This window comes from Drosophila santomea, chromosome X, assembly GCF_016746245.2.
Source record: "Drosophila santomea strain STO CAGO 1482 chromosome X, Prin_Dsan_1.1, whole genome shotgun sequence".
In the NCBI taxonomy this organism is placed as follows: Eukaryota; Metazoa; Arthropoda; class Insecta; order Diptera; family Drosophilidae; genus Drosophila; species Drosophila santomea.
Genome location: NC_053021.2, coordinates 10,396,293 through 10,412,227, shown reverse-complemented (window position 1 = coordinate 10,412,227; position 15,935 = coordinate 10,396,293). Strand labels below are relative to the sequence as shown.

The 15,935-nt window shown below is 39.6% G+C and overlaps 1 protein-coding gene across 50 annotated transcripts in view; it reads left to right on the top strand.

The window, feature by feature from the left end:
- Window positions 1-14,742, top strand: part of LOC120457181 (sodium channel protein para) — a 57,343-nt gene extending 42,601 nt beyond the window's left edge. For all 50 annotated transcript variants that reach the window (XM_039644511.2, XM_039644498.2, XM_039644528.2 and 47 more), the window contains 7 exons: window positions 118-240; window positions 1,982-2,104; window positions 3,081-3,275; window positions 3,891-4,136; window positions 6,205-6,475; window positions 10,986-11,290; window positions 12,982-14,742. In XM_039644511.2, the coding sequence (XP_039500445.1) occupies window positions 118-240; window positions 1,982-2,104; window positions 3,081-3,275; window positions 3,891-4,136; window positions 6,205-6,475; window positions 10,986-11,290; window positions 12,982-13,986 (2,268 nt within the window). In that variant the 3' untranslated portion in view covers window positions 13,987-14,742. The remainder of the gene's footprint in view (window positions 1-117; window positions 241-1,981; window positions 2,105-3,080; window positions 3,276-3,890; window positions 4,137-6,204; window positions 6,476-10,985; window positions 11,291-12,981) is intronic.
- The last annotated feature ends 1,193 nt before the right edge of the window (window positions 14,743-15,935 follow it).

Genomic DNA, 15,935 nt, shown 5'->3' with positions numbered 1-15,935 from the left:
AACAAAGTACCGAAAAAAAAAAGAAAGATCAATCACTTTTGCTTTATTTACAAAGAATCTCTAAGTATGCAACTAAATATGTTAAACTTGGCACTATTCGAACTATATCGAAACTAGGTATCGCTTATCAACTTCGTTGCTTCACTTGTTGGAGCTGGTGGTATTCAAGCCTTCAAGACTATGCGAACGTTAAGAGCACTGAGACCACTACGTGCCATGTCCCGTATGCAGGGCATGAGGGTACGTACTTTCCATACATACTCGTAACAACCCAATACCAAACCAATATCAGTATCAATACCAAAATCAAATCAAATCGAAACCAATTACCACAACAAAAATACTTACCTACAAACAAACAAACAACTTCATCAATCAGTATCAGTATCAGTAACAGTAACAGTATCAGTATCAGTATCAGTATCAGTATTTGCATATCGTTAATCGTATCTCAATCCAACAAATAGCGCCAAATAATCATCATAACTAATACCGGCGACTCCTTTACGCCGTCTTAACCTCTCAACTCGAACTCGTTAACACACCAGCCATTCATTCCAAACTAACAGCAACCGATCCGAATTGTGTAGCTAGATCAATTGAAACGTACATAGCTTTACAGTTAACCATTTGGAAATAATGGTCTCATAACCATGTTCATCTGCACACAGTGCAGCAGTTGAATTCATTTGTTGCATCCGTAATTTGTAAACCTAATGAAATTGTCAACATAAATCGTAATTGATTGACTGATTAGATGCTACTTACTACTGCCCAACAACTTACTCAAATCTCTCTCTCTCATCGATCAGCCGAACACAAAAACCACACTCCAAGTACTAGAGTTAATCTTAGCTATCGTTAATCGTTACTCCTATATACTTACTCTTATGCATATCGTTATAAATACTTAGACAACTGTTTTGCCTTGCCTTCTCTCTCACACACAAGTTGCGTCTTGCTCGAACTCTTTTTCGCTCTCGCTAGCTCGCTCTGTCTATCTCTCTCTCTCTACCTCTCTCTCTTTTTTTTTTTGCCCTACTATCCACATCCTTAATTGATTGTCCACTCGATTCACACATAGAAAATAATCGGCTAATCAGAATAAATAAATTCGCTTAACTAGCTTCAATCGACGACAATCGGTCGAGTCTTATGCCTGCCAAATAATGTAGAACCGATCGAACTTACAACTAGAATTATCATCGTCTTATGTACCAACCACACAAATTTTTAATTCTACTCGTACCTAAACCATCTCATCTAGTCACGTACATACTTAGTCTCTAGGTTAGGTTAATTCTTAGCTAATTTTCTCGTATATACTCAACAATTTCAATTTGGACATGTGCTTGCTTGTTCGCCAATGAACCGTTATGCTGTTGCCCGTTATGCTTAACTGTTATATATGTAGTGTTGTAAAGTAAACGGCTGCCTTGGCTTGGCTCAGTGTTGAGAAACGCACGCCGCCTGCAAGTAGTGTTAGTCAACACACCGCGAGAATCTCCATTGCACTCACACACTCGCACGCTTTTCATAAGAAAATAAAAACATAAATTCATCTATACAGCAATACACTCATTCACAAACAATCATGTACACGCAATAACACACATCTGTACATCAACATCATTAGTTTTAAGTCTGATACTAACTTGAACTAGTGTATACTGATAAATATATCTAATATATCTATCTATATATTCCCAACTGACTAAATAACTCTCTGCATTTATTGTATTATATTCTATCCCCTCTCCCCGCCCTCGCCTCGCCTCGCCTTGCCTCGCATCACCCACACACCCATGTATCCCAACTACTACAACAACCAATAAAACAACCAACCAACCAATCCATCGATAACTCAACTCCCAATCATCATCGACGTTGCCAACGACGACCCAATCGGTTAACGATCGAATGATTGATCAATCAATCAACGAATTCTACAAATCAAAAAACCAAACCAAACCAAATTCAGGTCGTCGTTAATGCGCTGGTACAAGCTATACCGTCCATCTTCAATGTGCTATTGGTGTGTCTAATATTTTGGCTAATTTTTGCCATAATGGGTGTACAGCTTTTTGCTGGAAAATATTTTAAGGTACGTGCCAAATGTTTCAAACTAAAACCTGAACCAAAACCAGAAACCAAGCCAAAACCAAAAACTGAAACCGAAACATATTCAAACAGGCCTAACATTGAAGGTAAAATGAATACAAGTTACATACTTGTGCTCACTTTGCCTGCAAAATGGGTCAAGTTCAATAAGAGAATACAATTCCAAGCAGCATTCCATAATTAGCAATGATCAATTTAATCGAACTATTGAATCAATCTTGAAAGAAATGCGTATCTTTGCATCTATTTTTCGTAAATAGTTGAGTTTAAAGTAAAGTTTAAAAGTTACGAGCGAAGGGCTTGTCCATAGAACGCAGAGACAAGCCCTAGCAGACTGTACATAAAATCAGATCAGAATTCATTCCAATGCAAGTCCTGAGCGATAACCAGAATCGGAATCAAAATCGGAATCAGATGCAGAATCCGATTCAGCTTGGGCATGCTTATCGAACGTTATATAACTATACGAGTATGCGACCTTGCGAAAGTTGCTGCACTAAAATCGTTTCTTAGAACACTCCTTAGTACTAGCCTTAGTTTGTACTTGCCTTTCGCACCGAAAATTGAAAAACAAAAAAAACAAATCTTTTTAAGAACTATCAAATATAATCCTATTCAAATCAATTAAATTCAAGCTGAGCTTTTCAAATATCGTATAGTCAAGAGGCCAAGCTAATTAGCTGCTCAAACACTTACACACACACACACTTCCAGAGCCACTGACACTATTACAAATTTAGTTAGCATCTATGTATAGCTGTTTCCCTATGTAATCCGCCCCGTCCATATAACTATCTGTTACTCTCTATATATTTTATATATATCTATATCTGAATGTGAAATCCCGCATAACTGAAATACATTTTTCCGAAATCAACTCGATAAACAAAACCAAACCCATCGACGCCAACCACCGATGAACGCCTTACCGATAACGACGATCGATAACCAACCAACAGTGCGAGGACATGAACGGCACGAAGCTCAGCCACGAGATCATACCAAATCGCAATGCCTGCGAGAGCGAGAACTACACGTGGGTGAATTCAGCAATGAATTTCGATCATGTAGGTAACGCGTATCTGTGCCTTTTCCAAGTGGCCACCTTCAAAGGCTGGATACAAATCATGAACGATGCTATCGATTCACGAGAGGTAATGTACCACCGTTTCAATCCATATCTCACCACAGACACCCACTACCACATCAGACTGCATTTATGTTTGCCAATGCGCTTTGCCAAACACCAAAAAAAAAAACCAGTTAACCGATAAGTCAATAATTGAACACGCAATATAGAGCAGAAAGCCGCTATGTCAAAGCTACATATGTTGCAAACGAATAGCTAGTTTATCCATACATACTTGTAAATGTAACGAAATGTCTATAATATATACCTAAGTCCAGTCTATGATACTTTTTATTAATCAACCAATTTTATCTATAACTTTTTCTCTTTTTTATATATGATCGACAAATCTACAACTACAACAACACTCGACACTATAACAACATCTACAAACAACAACAAATATGGTCACACCACCTCCAAAACAAAACTCTGGCCACACCCACTCCACAACAACCACACGAGCAACACTAAAAATGATCCATTCACCAAAAAAAAAAAAAAACAAAAAAAAATTAAATGAAAACTAAAACTGAAACCAACGATGCCATTCTACTAAATTTCCACGCAAAACACAAAATTCAACAACGATTCCTGCTGCTATCGATTGACTTCGAACTGGCCAAATGATCGATAACAGGTGGACAAGCAACCAATTCGTGAAACGAACATCTACATGTATTTATATTTCGTATTCTTCATCATATTTGGATCATTTTTCACACTCAATCTGTTCATTGGTGTTATCATTGATAATTTTAATGAGCAAAAGAAAAAAGCAGGTGGATCATTAGAAATGTTCATGACAGAAGATCAGAAAAAGTACTATAATGCTATGAAAAAGATGGGCTCTAAAAAACCATTAAAAGCCATTCCAAGACCAAGGGTAAGACAACAACAAATACAACAAAATAATAATAACAAATTGCCATAATTTAAAAACCCGAATACCTATAATCAATAAATAAGCTGCAACAAATTTAACTTGATATAAAACAATAAGAATGAGATAAAAACATATAATATCATAAAATGAAGTCAAAAATGTCTTGACAGGGGTCATCAAAGCTCATAGTGTGCATTTGAAGAAATGCCAATTTATCCAAGTCAAATACTTGCCAAGTTCTCAAACTTTCCGCTTTTAGCCGATTTCCAGTCACTTGATGCCCCACAAGCGAAATCAAACTCAAACCCTATATAAAACTAACTATGAAACAATAAGTAATATAACTTATCACATAAAAATCAGAACAATAAGAGAAACAAGCTTTTGATCGCGTAATCTGTGCCAATCGTATCTGTATTGTATATATAACATTTTGTATATATGATAAACTTTTTTCTATGTTAACTTGTATTAAAGAAACGGCGAACTGTGCTACCGAATAACACACTGTTAAACGAGACTGTTGAAATTAAATGAAAATCCATAAATTTCGATATTTATTTCTGTATTCTGTATGCTTTCGATTAATATCCGATGAAATACCAATGAGAGACAAACTGTTATACGGACTGGAACGTCGACCAAAAACCCTTGCAATCCGTTGAGTATATTTATGTACCAAACACATATTTACTTACGCGCGTATGTACGTATGTGAAAGGCCCTGTTCTCTAGCAATATTTTGTCAAGTTAATTGACGGATCTTTGAAAACAAGAAAAACAACAAGAGAAACATTACGAAAACGAAAAGAACAAGAAGATGAAGGCAGCGCACCAAGTCGAGTCTCTGGAATGGCTGCCGTGGTGCTAGAGAGAGACAACGCCACTGTTGCCATTGAGCGACTCCTGTGTGCGACTGCGAGTGCGAGTGCGACGACGATATGGTCGCAACATACCGTTTTCTTTTCTACTCTAATACTTAATTTCCACTAGCTGTATTTAAGTATTGTGTCCGTTTGGTTCGTCTGTACTTAAACATTTTTATGTCTGCCATTTATCAGCTGGACGTTCGTTCTATCAAATTTAAAATTCCAAAAGCAAAGCAAAACTACAATCTATCTATATATGTATATACCTACCTATCTATGATACTCCACTCGCAACACTCCTAACTTAGATATGGCAACCAATGCATGTTTCTTTACTACTCTCGTGCAACTACTACTTACTACTCCTAATTTGGATGTGTACATAGCATACATCTTGGCACGTCTCTCTTTTATCTCTACTCTACAATACTCTGGGCATGTTTAGTGATAGTCACAGAACGATAACAAATAGCCGATAATCGATAACAGAAAACTAAATCAAAAACTAAATCGAAAGTTGTAACACAATCGAAGATGAACAAATTATTAGGGCGAGGCAACGGCTAGAGTCTAGCATGCTGACGGAGAATAGAGACGGACTGACTGACTGCACGTTTCTGCCATCTCTCTCTCTCTCTCTCTCTCTGATCATAGCTCTGTAAATGTATCCGTCTCTGTCTCGAGTAGTGTGCTCTGGCCATAACATAAGCGTTAACTATTAACTTTTAACCGATGCATTGAATGAATGTTACTAGCACACTGAGTCACTGTTTAACAATGTTACCTTACCCAACTGTTCTACTGTTATACGCCAACTCTGTACGTCTGCAGGTGCGGTCTACGATCCACAGAAGATCACATCATGGAAAAAAGTTTGCAATTGGCACAGATCTACAACCGTTATGTAATACATACTGAAAATAACCAACATATAAACGCCATAACCGAATAACATATATAAAGCGATCAACTGAGCTGAAAACTCTTATAGCTATATACATACATATAACTAATAAGCAAATGCGACGTATTTAAACAAATGTACTTATACAAAACTCTTCTATTCCTTTTCTCTCTTCTCTCCAATGTGTTATGTCGGTGTCCAACGATTGATGAACCTTTTTTTGTTCTTACCTTTCCTTATCATTTCCCTTTTGATTTCCGTGTTGATCTTTGGTTGACTTCTTTTACCATTCCAGTGGCGACCACAAGCAATAGTCTTTGAAATAGTAACCGATAAGAAATTCGATATAATCATTATGTTATTCATTGGTCTGAACATGTTCACCATGACCCTCGATCGTTACGATGCGTCGGACACGTATAACGCGGTCCTAGACTATCTCAATGCGATATTCGTAGTTATTTTCAGTTCCGAATGTCTATTAAAAATATTCGCTTTACGATATCACTATTTTATTGAGCCATGGAATTTATTTGATGTAGTAGTTGTCATTTTATCCATCTTAGGTAAGTAAAACCGAAAATCAATTTCCAAATTAACCCAACCAACCACCACCCAACCGCCAAACCAAATAGCCAAAGTATGCAAATCGAACCCAATGCTCTTAAATCCTTAAGAAAAACACTTCTTGAATTCAGGATCAGTTCTGTGATCCTTGAGTCGCAAACTCACTCCCCCACCTCTATCTATATGCATTTATTTGATGTAAAATCCTGTCTGTCTTTGCTACAGTACGCTCCTCTCTCTTAACGTATTGTAATTTCTAATAACTGTTGCTAATTTGTTGTCGTATTTATAATGCGTATTTCCATTGTTCGATGTTGATTCGTATTGAACTTCCCCAGTCCCAGCTATAGAAAAAAGCAATGTAATTATCCCTCCTTACCGATTTGTTGTGTACAAAAACTTGTTGTATCGCGAGTGTTCATATTGAGATGTGATTTCAACTGTTATACATACTAATAATGCTTATGACGGTATCAAATTCACTTTATGAGCAGCTCCATGTTGTTGTGCTTAACGTATTCCAAATAATATTTTCGTTTTTGCTTTCGACGCACTTGCCATTTGCATAATTAGCTTGAGAAGAATAATGCTTTATAAATTTACTTTCAAAAGAAAAACTTCTAAGCTACTTAACCCTCAAGACTGTTATACAAATCGTTTGCTATAAGAGCTGAAAAGTGCTATACAAGCTACGATTTTTCTAATCAATCAAATAATGGTGTGTAACCGTTCTAAAGTAACATTTTTGTTAGAGCTGTCATTTAACTCCAATGACATAATTTATAAAGGTTTCCAAACTGTTATACATGCTTAAATGAATTTTGCAATATTTTTGTTTGGCTTTGCCGCTTAAAAGCTTTACAGAATCTCAGCTAATATGGCAAATGCGTAATCGATCAATTTATGTGATAAATACTTTAATTGTTGTTGTTGTTATTGCCAAATTTGTATGTATAAAATAAGTAAATTAATGTTGAATTTTTATTTAAGCCTAAGTTTAAACGTAAACGTAATATTGGTGTTATTTTGATTGTATTTTCCAAGTACTGGTTGTCGTTTGTAGCTGGCGTTAAATTCGAAATATTTGTATTTGACCATAAACTTGATATATTTTTTCGTTGTCAATCTAAAAATACTACGAATTGGCAGATTTCCTCTGAAGTTTGTCGAAAAAATATTTATATTTTTTTAAAGCTTTAAGGGTACGATTACCCGTTCCCGAATATGTCTTTTATTTATATTTTTATATTTATTTCTATTTTATTTAACATTAAACTACAATTAATAGCCCGAAAAGTTGCGTATACGTAAGCACAAAAAAGAACGAACAAATGGAAGAGCTAAGGCTAATGATTACCCACTGAAAATGGGTCCAATTATATTCTGAACATCAAATAGGTATTGGCTTTTGGATAAAACGAGAAACGAGCACGATAAACTATACAAAAGATGGCTTAAAATATGCTTTACTACATTGACCAATGCAACAGGGAGCTTCCTTTTTAGTGCCCGAGTGCGTTGAAAAGGATGCTTTCAAACGATCTGTTGCTGTCGAAGGTGTTACCCCGATTCGAAATGCGCCCAAAAAAATATTTTGTCTAGCGAAAGTCCTGAAATATACCCCCCAAAAACCAGAAAACCAGAAACCCAAAACCCCAAACCTCTATCCAACTCCAAGCCAGAACCGAACCAAAACCAGTAACCAGTAACCAAGTTATTTCCCCAATGAAAAAAATCGGAACCTAAACAAACCGAACGTATTGTGTTTTACTCCCAACATCTACAAGCTTTTCGTTTCACTTTAAGAAATACGTATAGTTTGTGCGAGGGAGGCTTCAAGTAAACCCTTACTATTTAAGAGCTGCCAAACTTTAAATGTTGCTTACGCTTCCTTTATCTCATATGTATCTATATCTGTATTTGTTTACTACTACTCGCAAGAGATTCACGCGCCCCAAACTTGTTCTCAAGCGCACTTTCCAAGAACCAAAATAAGCAAAAGAAAAAAAAAACAAAACAAAACGATACTTTAATGCTTACAACTTTTTCGAACGCTCTAAAGTTTGCTTCATTATTTGGCTTCGATGTTGCGACAGACGCAAAGTGATATCCTTATAGACGAATATATTAATACACGCTTAAGGCAAACGAAAACAATCCACAAAAAAAAATAATAAAACAGAAAACGACGTACGAGCTTTTGTAAATGCAAATTCTTTAAATAACAAAATAACATGAATAACAATAAAAAATCATATAAACGAAAGCAATTGCTAACACACTTTTACACACACACACACACACCTACACCACTACTTGAACACGTTAAATGGCTTGCACAAAAAGAACGCATAAAAAAGTATAAAAAAAAAGAAACAAAATGAAATGAAAGTGAATATCAAGATAAACTCAATCCAATCACACAAGATTCATTCAGAGTTAGGTGTCAATGGGCATTCCACAAGCATTCCACTCTGTGCGATTGTCGGTTGCATAACTCTGTTAGCTACTGCATATGGTATCCATACCGCATTCCAGCTGGGTATCTTTTTTCCAAGCGGATTCAATCCCCCAGCAATCCAAGAGCCACTGGCTCTGAGGGCGGGGCCCCAGCCAGGACAACGGCCATGCGGACTGTCTTAGCGCGCAGATCCTGCAAGGCCGTTGAACTGGATCGGACCGGACCCAACGGCAATCCAACCCAGCCCGAATCGAGCCTACCCACAAAGAACACCCGTATTCCGAGCCCCGTTGTTATACATACATATGTAGTTTGTAGCCGCCCATGCCGGAGGGTTCCGCCCACAATTTGGCCCAAGATTTCGGCAAGTTTTCGATTTCGATTCGATTTTCGAAACGTTTTCCAAAAAAATAAGAAAGCAAAGCAAATGGATGGATAACCGTAGCAATAGCCTGAATCTTCTTAATGGTTTTGGTCCAATCTACGATGGAGATTATGTACTTTACTATGAACGTAGTAAAAAGCATATAACTTTGTATATTCTATAGATGAGTACCCCTCCAAATGGTTCCCAAGCCATTCCCTTCTAGTGCGGGACTTGAATAACCAAACGACCCTGCCAATATCCCCCACATATATTAATTATACCCCCCCATCCAATACCCTATTCTTACTTTCTACAACTCTTTTTGTCCCTAGCTATAAGAAGCTTTTCCCTACTTACTACTCTTAACTTGTTTTCTTCATCCTTTTTCGAGATCGCTGTAATTTCGCTCTCAGCTCAATCAATCTAAATTCAGAAAAGTCCTGCAAATAGTTCGTTCCGCCACGCCCCCTTCCAAGTCCCCTTTATGCCATTGCTAGCGCCATCAAACGGAGATAAAGAAAATAAAACAAAACAAAATTAGAACCAATGAACATTTTGATCGACCGGGCAGCGAACGAACTTTGCAGTGTACGAGTATAGTATTTGGCACATATAAAATATGCTGCGGATTATCGCTAAAGAAAACGTAACCACGCATTCAAAACCAAACAAAAACAAATTTAATTAATTTTTTAATATCGATAACGGTATACTGGGAGACGTATGCCGGGCTCCAAGATTTTGTTTTCATGCTAATTAAAATTTCGCTGTCGCTGCTTAAACCAACGCCAAAGATCGCCTGCTCCTGCGCCAGCTGCTCGCTAACAGCCGAAGGATATCGACTACCAAGCTACCAAAGCTGCTTAACCGTTTACTGTTAACCGTTAACCGTTTGCTGTTAAGCGTTAGGCGTTCAGCGTTTCACCGTTTACTCTAACCGTAACTCCTTTTGTTTGAATCTTTTATTGTTTATTGTTTCGTTTTTTAATCGTTTTACTCTCTCTCTCTACGTTTTGATTTTTGCGCAGCAATCTCTCTCTCTCTCTTATTTGTTCTAGGCCAGCTGTAAAGTCGTTTAAATACTTTGTGTTAACTGTAACTGTACTGCTAATTCGTATACGTAACAAGTAACTGTACCTTGAACTGTATATGTACATGTTTATGTTGTATATGTAATTGTAAACTAATTGTAATATATTCTTCGCTCCATGACGATTGAAGTTGCTCTTCAATTGTTCGGTTTCCCTGTTATTATTTCCCATATCCGTTCGGCCAGTTTATGTTTTGTGTCAACTGTACCTGTTTCTTTTGTCCCAACTGTACATATACGATTTTTGCGTTCATTTATGTATTTCCTAACCCAACTGAGTGTGTGCGTATATGCTATGTATGTCTGTCTGTAAATGTTTACTGACGTTGGAGAAAATGAAGGAGCGGAGCGTGCCCGACAACCTAATGCTTTCCATATTTCAGCTATGTCAAGTGTTTATGTCTCGAGCTCCAGGAGCTTTAGTCGCCAGCAAAAGAAACAAGAAACCCAATCCGCAATATCCCCCCAAAGATTCCCCAATGATCCCCCAAGATTCCCAACCACGATCCCCACTTTGACTCTGTGATCATTACTCAACTGATTTCTCTTCACAAACTCAATCCCCAATCCGCTGCCAAATGTTCGCCGCAGGTCTCGTACTTAGCGATATTATCGAGAAGTACTTCGTGTCGCCGACCCTGCTCCGAGTGGTGCGTGTGGCGAAAGTGGGCCGTGTCCTTCGACTGGTGAAGGGAGCCAAGGGCATTCGGACACTACTCTTCGCGTTGGCCATGTCGCTGCCGGCCCTGTTCAACATCTGCCTGCTGCTGTTTCTGGTCATGTTCATCTTTGCCATCTTCGGCATGTCGTTCTTCATGCACGTGAAGGAGAAGAGCGGCATCAACGACGTCTACAACTTCAAGACCTTTGGCCAGAGCATGATCCTGCTCTTTCAGGTAAGAGGCCCAGCCACAATTCCGTTGACGGTTTATGTTGTCTATTGTTGTTGTCGTTGGGTGATGTTGCCACAACCCACTGCTGAAATCGAAAACGAATAACTACTAGAATCGAGAAGAACTACGAGAAGCGAATAGCAAAACCCATACCACTCTGACCATCGATCGGCGGCGCTCTATCGCTGGAGTTTGGGCGTCGATCGATGGCCGGAAACGGAAGTGGGGGGCCGCCATTTGTGGCGGCCATTATGCGTTCAGTCTAGTGGCAACATCACAATGTTGATTAAAGCTGCGGTAGTTGTTGGTAAAAGCTAAATTAGTGCGATTTTTTGATAAACCTACGATTTCATTTATCAATTTGTTTCAGTCCTTTGTCTATCTGTCTGCCTATCGTTTAACCAACTTACTCTTTTACGTTCTCTGTACAAAGTACGCCAACTAAAGATCTAAACGATTCACCTATTTACCTACTTACTTTGCACCATGACCCAACTTACGGGCCAAAAGTGATTTGGTCCCACGCCGGAGTCATGTAAAAACGGCTTTCAATTATCGTTTTGCGCTTATTTTTCTTTCAATCGTCTTGTACGTAACGTATACGCTTCTCTGTATTTAATAATTTTAGTAAATTGTACAAAAAACAAATCTAATTCAGCTCTTTCAACAAACACCAAATGAAATGTTAAGTTTCCTCAAGACACCCCTTTCCTGTCCAGAAAACAACAATACCACCCCCAAAGTCTCGCCACCTACTATATATACATACGTAGCTACTTATATGCAAAATAAAACTAAAGGCAAACCGAAACAATAGATTCGATCTTAAGATCCAGGCTACACAGCCCCACACCTATTTCTATATAACTTTATTCCGCGCTCTCTATTTCTATCTCTCTTTTTAACTATTATACTATTGCAACTGCTTTAAGTAACATATCCAACTCCTTCAATCTAACCCCATTGGGTGTATAGGGAGTCTACCGACTTCCCGAGCTGCTACAAAATGCTTGCCACGCTTACCGCTTTGAATCCCATTAGTTTTGGGGCTAGAGTCGCCCGCAACTCTGCCCCCCTTCAGCCACGCCCCTGATCGCCCCTTCGACTGGGCAGAGGGGATTTCATATGGCTTGCCACCAGCTTGCCTCGTTTTCGGGGCTGGATCAAAGCAGAGCAGCCAATTATCCGTTTAGTAACCGCAAAACCGATTACACACTCAATGTATAACTAACTACTAACTATAGCCGTAACTGTACTAACCACCTACCGTATGCCATAACTAGTTTGCTTAGCCCAGTGATCCCGGTGCCGAACGTTTGACTAATAATGACTCTTCTTGTTATTGTATCTTCTGTCTTAAACTTCTCTCTCTCTCTCCCACCGCCCACATACGAACACTCCGATAAAAAAAAACACACCACGAACGAACGACCTGACATGCATCGATAAATATCGATCTATAAATATCGATGCATCGAACCATGCCCAACCGATCGCACAACTGCCAAACCTATCCACTAAATTTGTATTCGATTGCGAATCGATAACGCTCGCATTGCGACTCGAAAACTATTATCCATCCCATTTAAATGGTTGAACGCAAATCCAAATCCCAAACCGATTCGATAATACCAAAATCCCACTTCCCAATAATCCTTATGTATCCCCAATCGAAATCCTTTCAAAACTGGCAGATGTCGACGTCAGCCGGTTGGGATGGTGTACTGGACGCCATTATCAATGAGGAAGCATGCGATCCACCCGACAACGACAAAGGCTATCCGGGCAATTGTGGTTCAGCGACCGTTGGAATAACGTTTCTCCTCTCATACCTAGTTATAAGCTTTTTGATAGTTATTAATATGTACATTGCTGTCATTCTCGAGAACTATAGTCAGGCCACCGAGGACGTGCAAGAGGGTCTGACCGACGACGACTACGACATGTACTATGAGATCTGGCAGCAATTCGATCCGGAGGGCACACAGTATATACGCTATGATCAGCTGTCCGAATTCCTGGACGTACTGGAGCCCCCGCTGCAGATCCACAAACCGAACAAGTACAAGATCATATCGATGGACATACCCATCTGTCGCGGCGACCTCATGTACTGCGTCGACATCCTCGACGCCCTTACGAAAGACTTCTTTGCGCGCAAGGGCAATCCGATTGAGGAGACGGGTGAGATCGGTGAGATAGCGGCCCGGCCGGATACGGAGGGCTACGAGCCCGTCTCATCAACGCTGTGGCGTCAGCGTGAGGAGTACTGTGCCCGGCTCATCCAGCACGCCTGGCGAAAGCACAAGGCGCGCGGCGAGGGTGGTGGCTCCTTCGAGCCGGATGCGGATCAGGGCGATGGCGGTGATCCGGATGCCGGTGAACCGGCGCCCGATGACCAAACGGACGGCGATGCGCCCGCTGGAGGAGATGGTGGTAGTGTTAACGGTACTGCAGATGGAGCTGCCGATGCCGACGAGAATAATGTAAATAGTCCGGGAGAGGATGCAGCAGCGGCAGCAGCAGCAGCAGCAGCGGCGGCGGCGGGTACAACGACGGCGGGAAGTCCCGGAGCGGGTAGCGCCGGAAGACAGACCGCCGTTCTCGTGGAGAGCGACGGGTTCGTGACGAAGAACGGCCACAAGGTGGTCATCCACTCGCGATCGCCGAGCATCACGTCGCGCACGGCGGATGTCTGAGCCAGGCCTCGCCCCCCCCTCCAAGATGCACGCGAGTATTAGCATGAGTACGTGTTGGATGTTGCACGTTGCATCAGCACATGCAGCAGCGTTGCAGCTACAACAACAGTGAGCTAACAACAACAGCAACAAGGCGAACAACAAGCATAATTTTCTGCTATATAATGAAAGAACACCATACAAAACAAATACAACAACAATAACAGAAACAAACAAACAAACAAACAACAACATCAGAAGAACAAGTAAAAACAACAACAAACCCGATGATATAACGAAGAAGATGAACAACAACAACAACAACAAGAACACCAGTGTAACGTCTTTGATTTGAAACATACATATTTGTATACCTGCATTATTCAGTTAACGAGTCAGCAACCAACAACAATCATACTTAAGCTAAACCGAAATGTCTAATTAATTTGTAAGCAGCTCGTAGTCCAATCCATATAGGCGTTATGTCCAAACAACTATTTGCCTAGGCAGGTGGATGAAGAAACCCATAAATACACACAAATACAGCACATCACACACAAACACACCGCATCACACAAACACACACACACTCCCACATCAACAGGACCATAAAACAATTATAAACCCAAAAACCAAAAAGAAAACCAACACTGATAACAAAATTGAAGAACGACGAACAAGCTCTACAAATTGTATTTGCCAGTAGTGAGAGAACCCAAAAAAAAAACACGCTTTATTTAATTACCTACTTGCGAAACTTAATAACAAAATACCAAATAACAAAAGAGGAGAATGGCGACCAAACGATGGTAAAAGTTAGGAAGCAGAAGCAAATCCAAAAGAACAAAATAATCAATACCCCAAAGCAACATTCTATAACGAACAAGATGCATCCTTTTAACTTATACTAAACGAGATGAGAACAACACCAATTTGCATAGTTTGTATTGTATGTACATTTATCCAGCTAAATAATGAAAAGCCAAATGGTTGAAATCAAAAGCGGACCCAAAACAACTAGAAACTAAAGCGACACCAATATATAAACAAATACCGCCTGAACTGCCATTGAAAGCAATACGAACCAAAAACTAATGAGAACAACCAAGAGAGGCAAACAATAACTAAAGCTGCTAGATGTCAAAGTATAAACACACCACATCCACACACCATCCACTCACACCAACACTCGCTCACACACACACAAACACACTCAGGCACACACACACAGAAGGAGGGGAAAAGGTCACCAGGAGAGTAATAAGCAGACAGAGTTATTTCACATTCTCGAATACGATCGAACTAAATAATCGGACATTCCCTTTGCAGTTTCGATTCAGGCGATGACATCCCATCCCAATGGGTCAGCAAGAAAGTTCAAAGCAAACATTTTAACATTCTAACCATAGCGATCGCATATTTGAGGTTATGTCTCATTTTGAGGTTATGTCCTCGCCTTGAGGTTATGTTCTCACTTTGAGGTTATGTCCTCAACTACATACACACCCCCACACACACACACGCACAAACACACACACGCACACACCCAAAACACGGACACAAAGCGACAACAGTACCGAACAAATCCTTGGAGTTTGGGGCGCATGGAGCCGCAGAAAGTGAGACAAAGACGAGTGAAACCTTCAACGAAGACCTTAGCAATTCAAATTTGAATTCGATCAGTCAACAACCGATTAACAAAAACAATTAACAAAGAACGCTGAACGAAGAATGACGAACGAAAAACGAAGAACGAAGAAAACGCGCAAGAAGTGAATAAATGAAATGAACAATGCCGAGAATGTGAAGTGAAAGAGAACCCAGTAACGAAACAAGATTAAAGCGATGCGAAACAAGTGCTAAAAGACGAGAGAATAAAAACAATTCGGAAAATAGCAGAAGAAGCGTTTGTGCCTAGCACGGAATTAAAAAAAAAATATATTGCAAATAGAGATACGAAAACGAGTGAA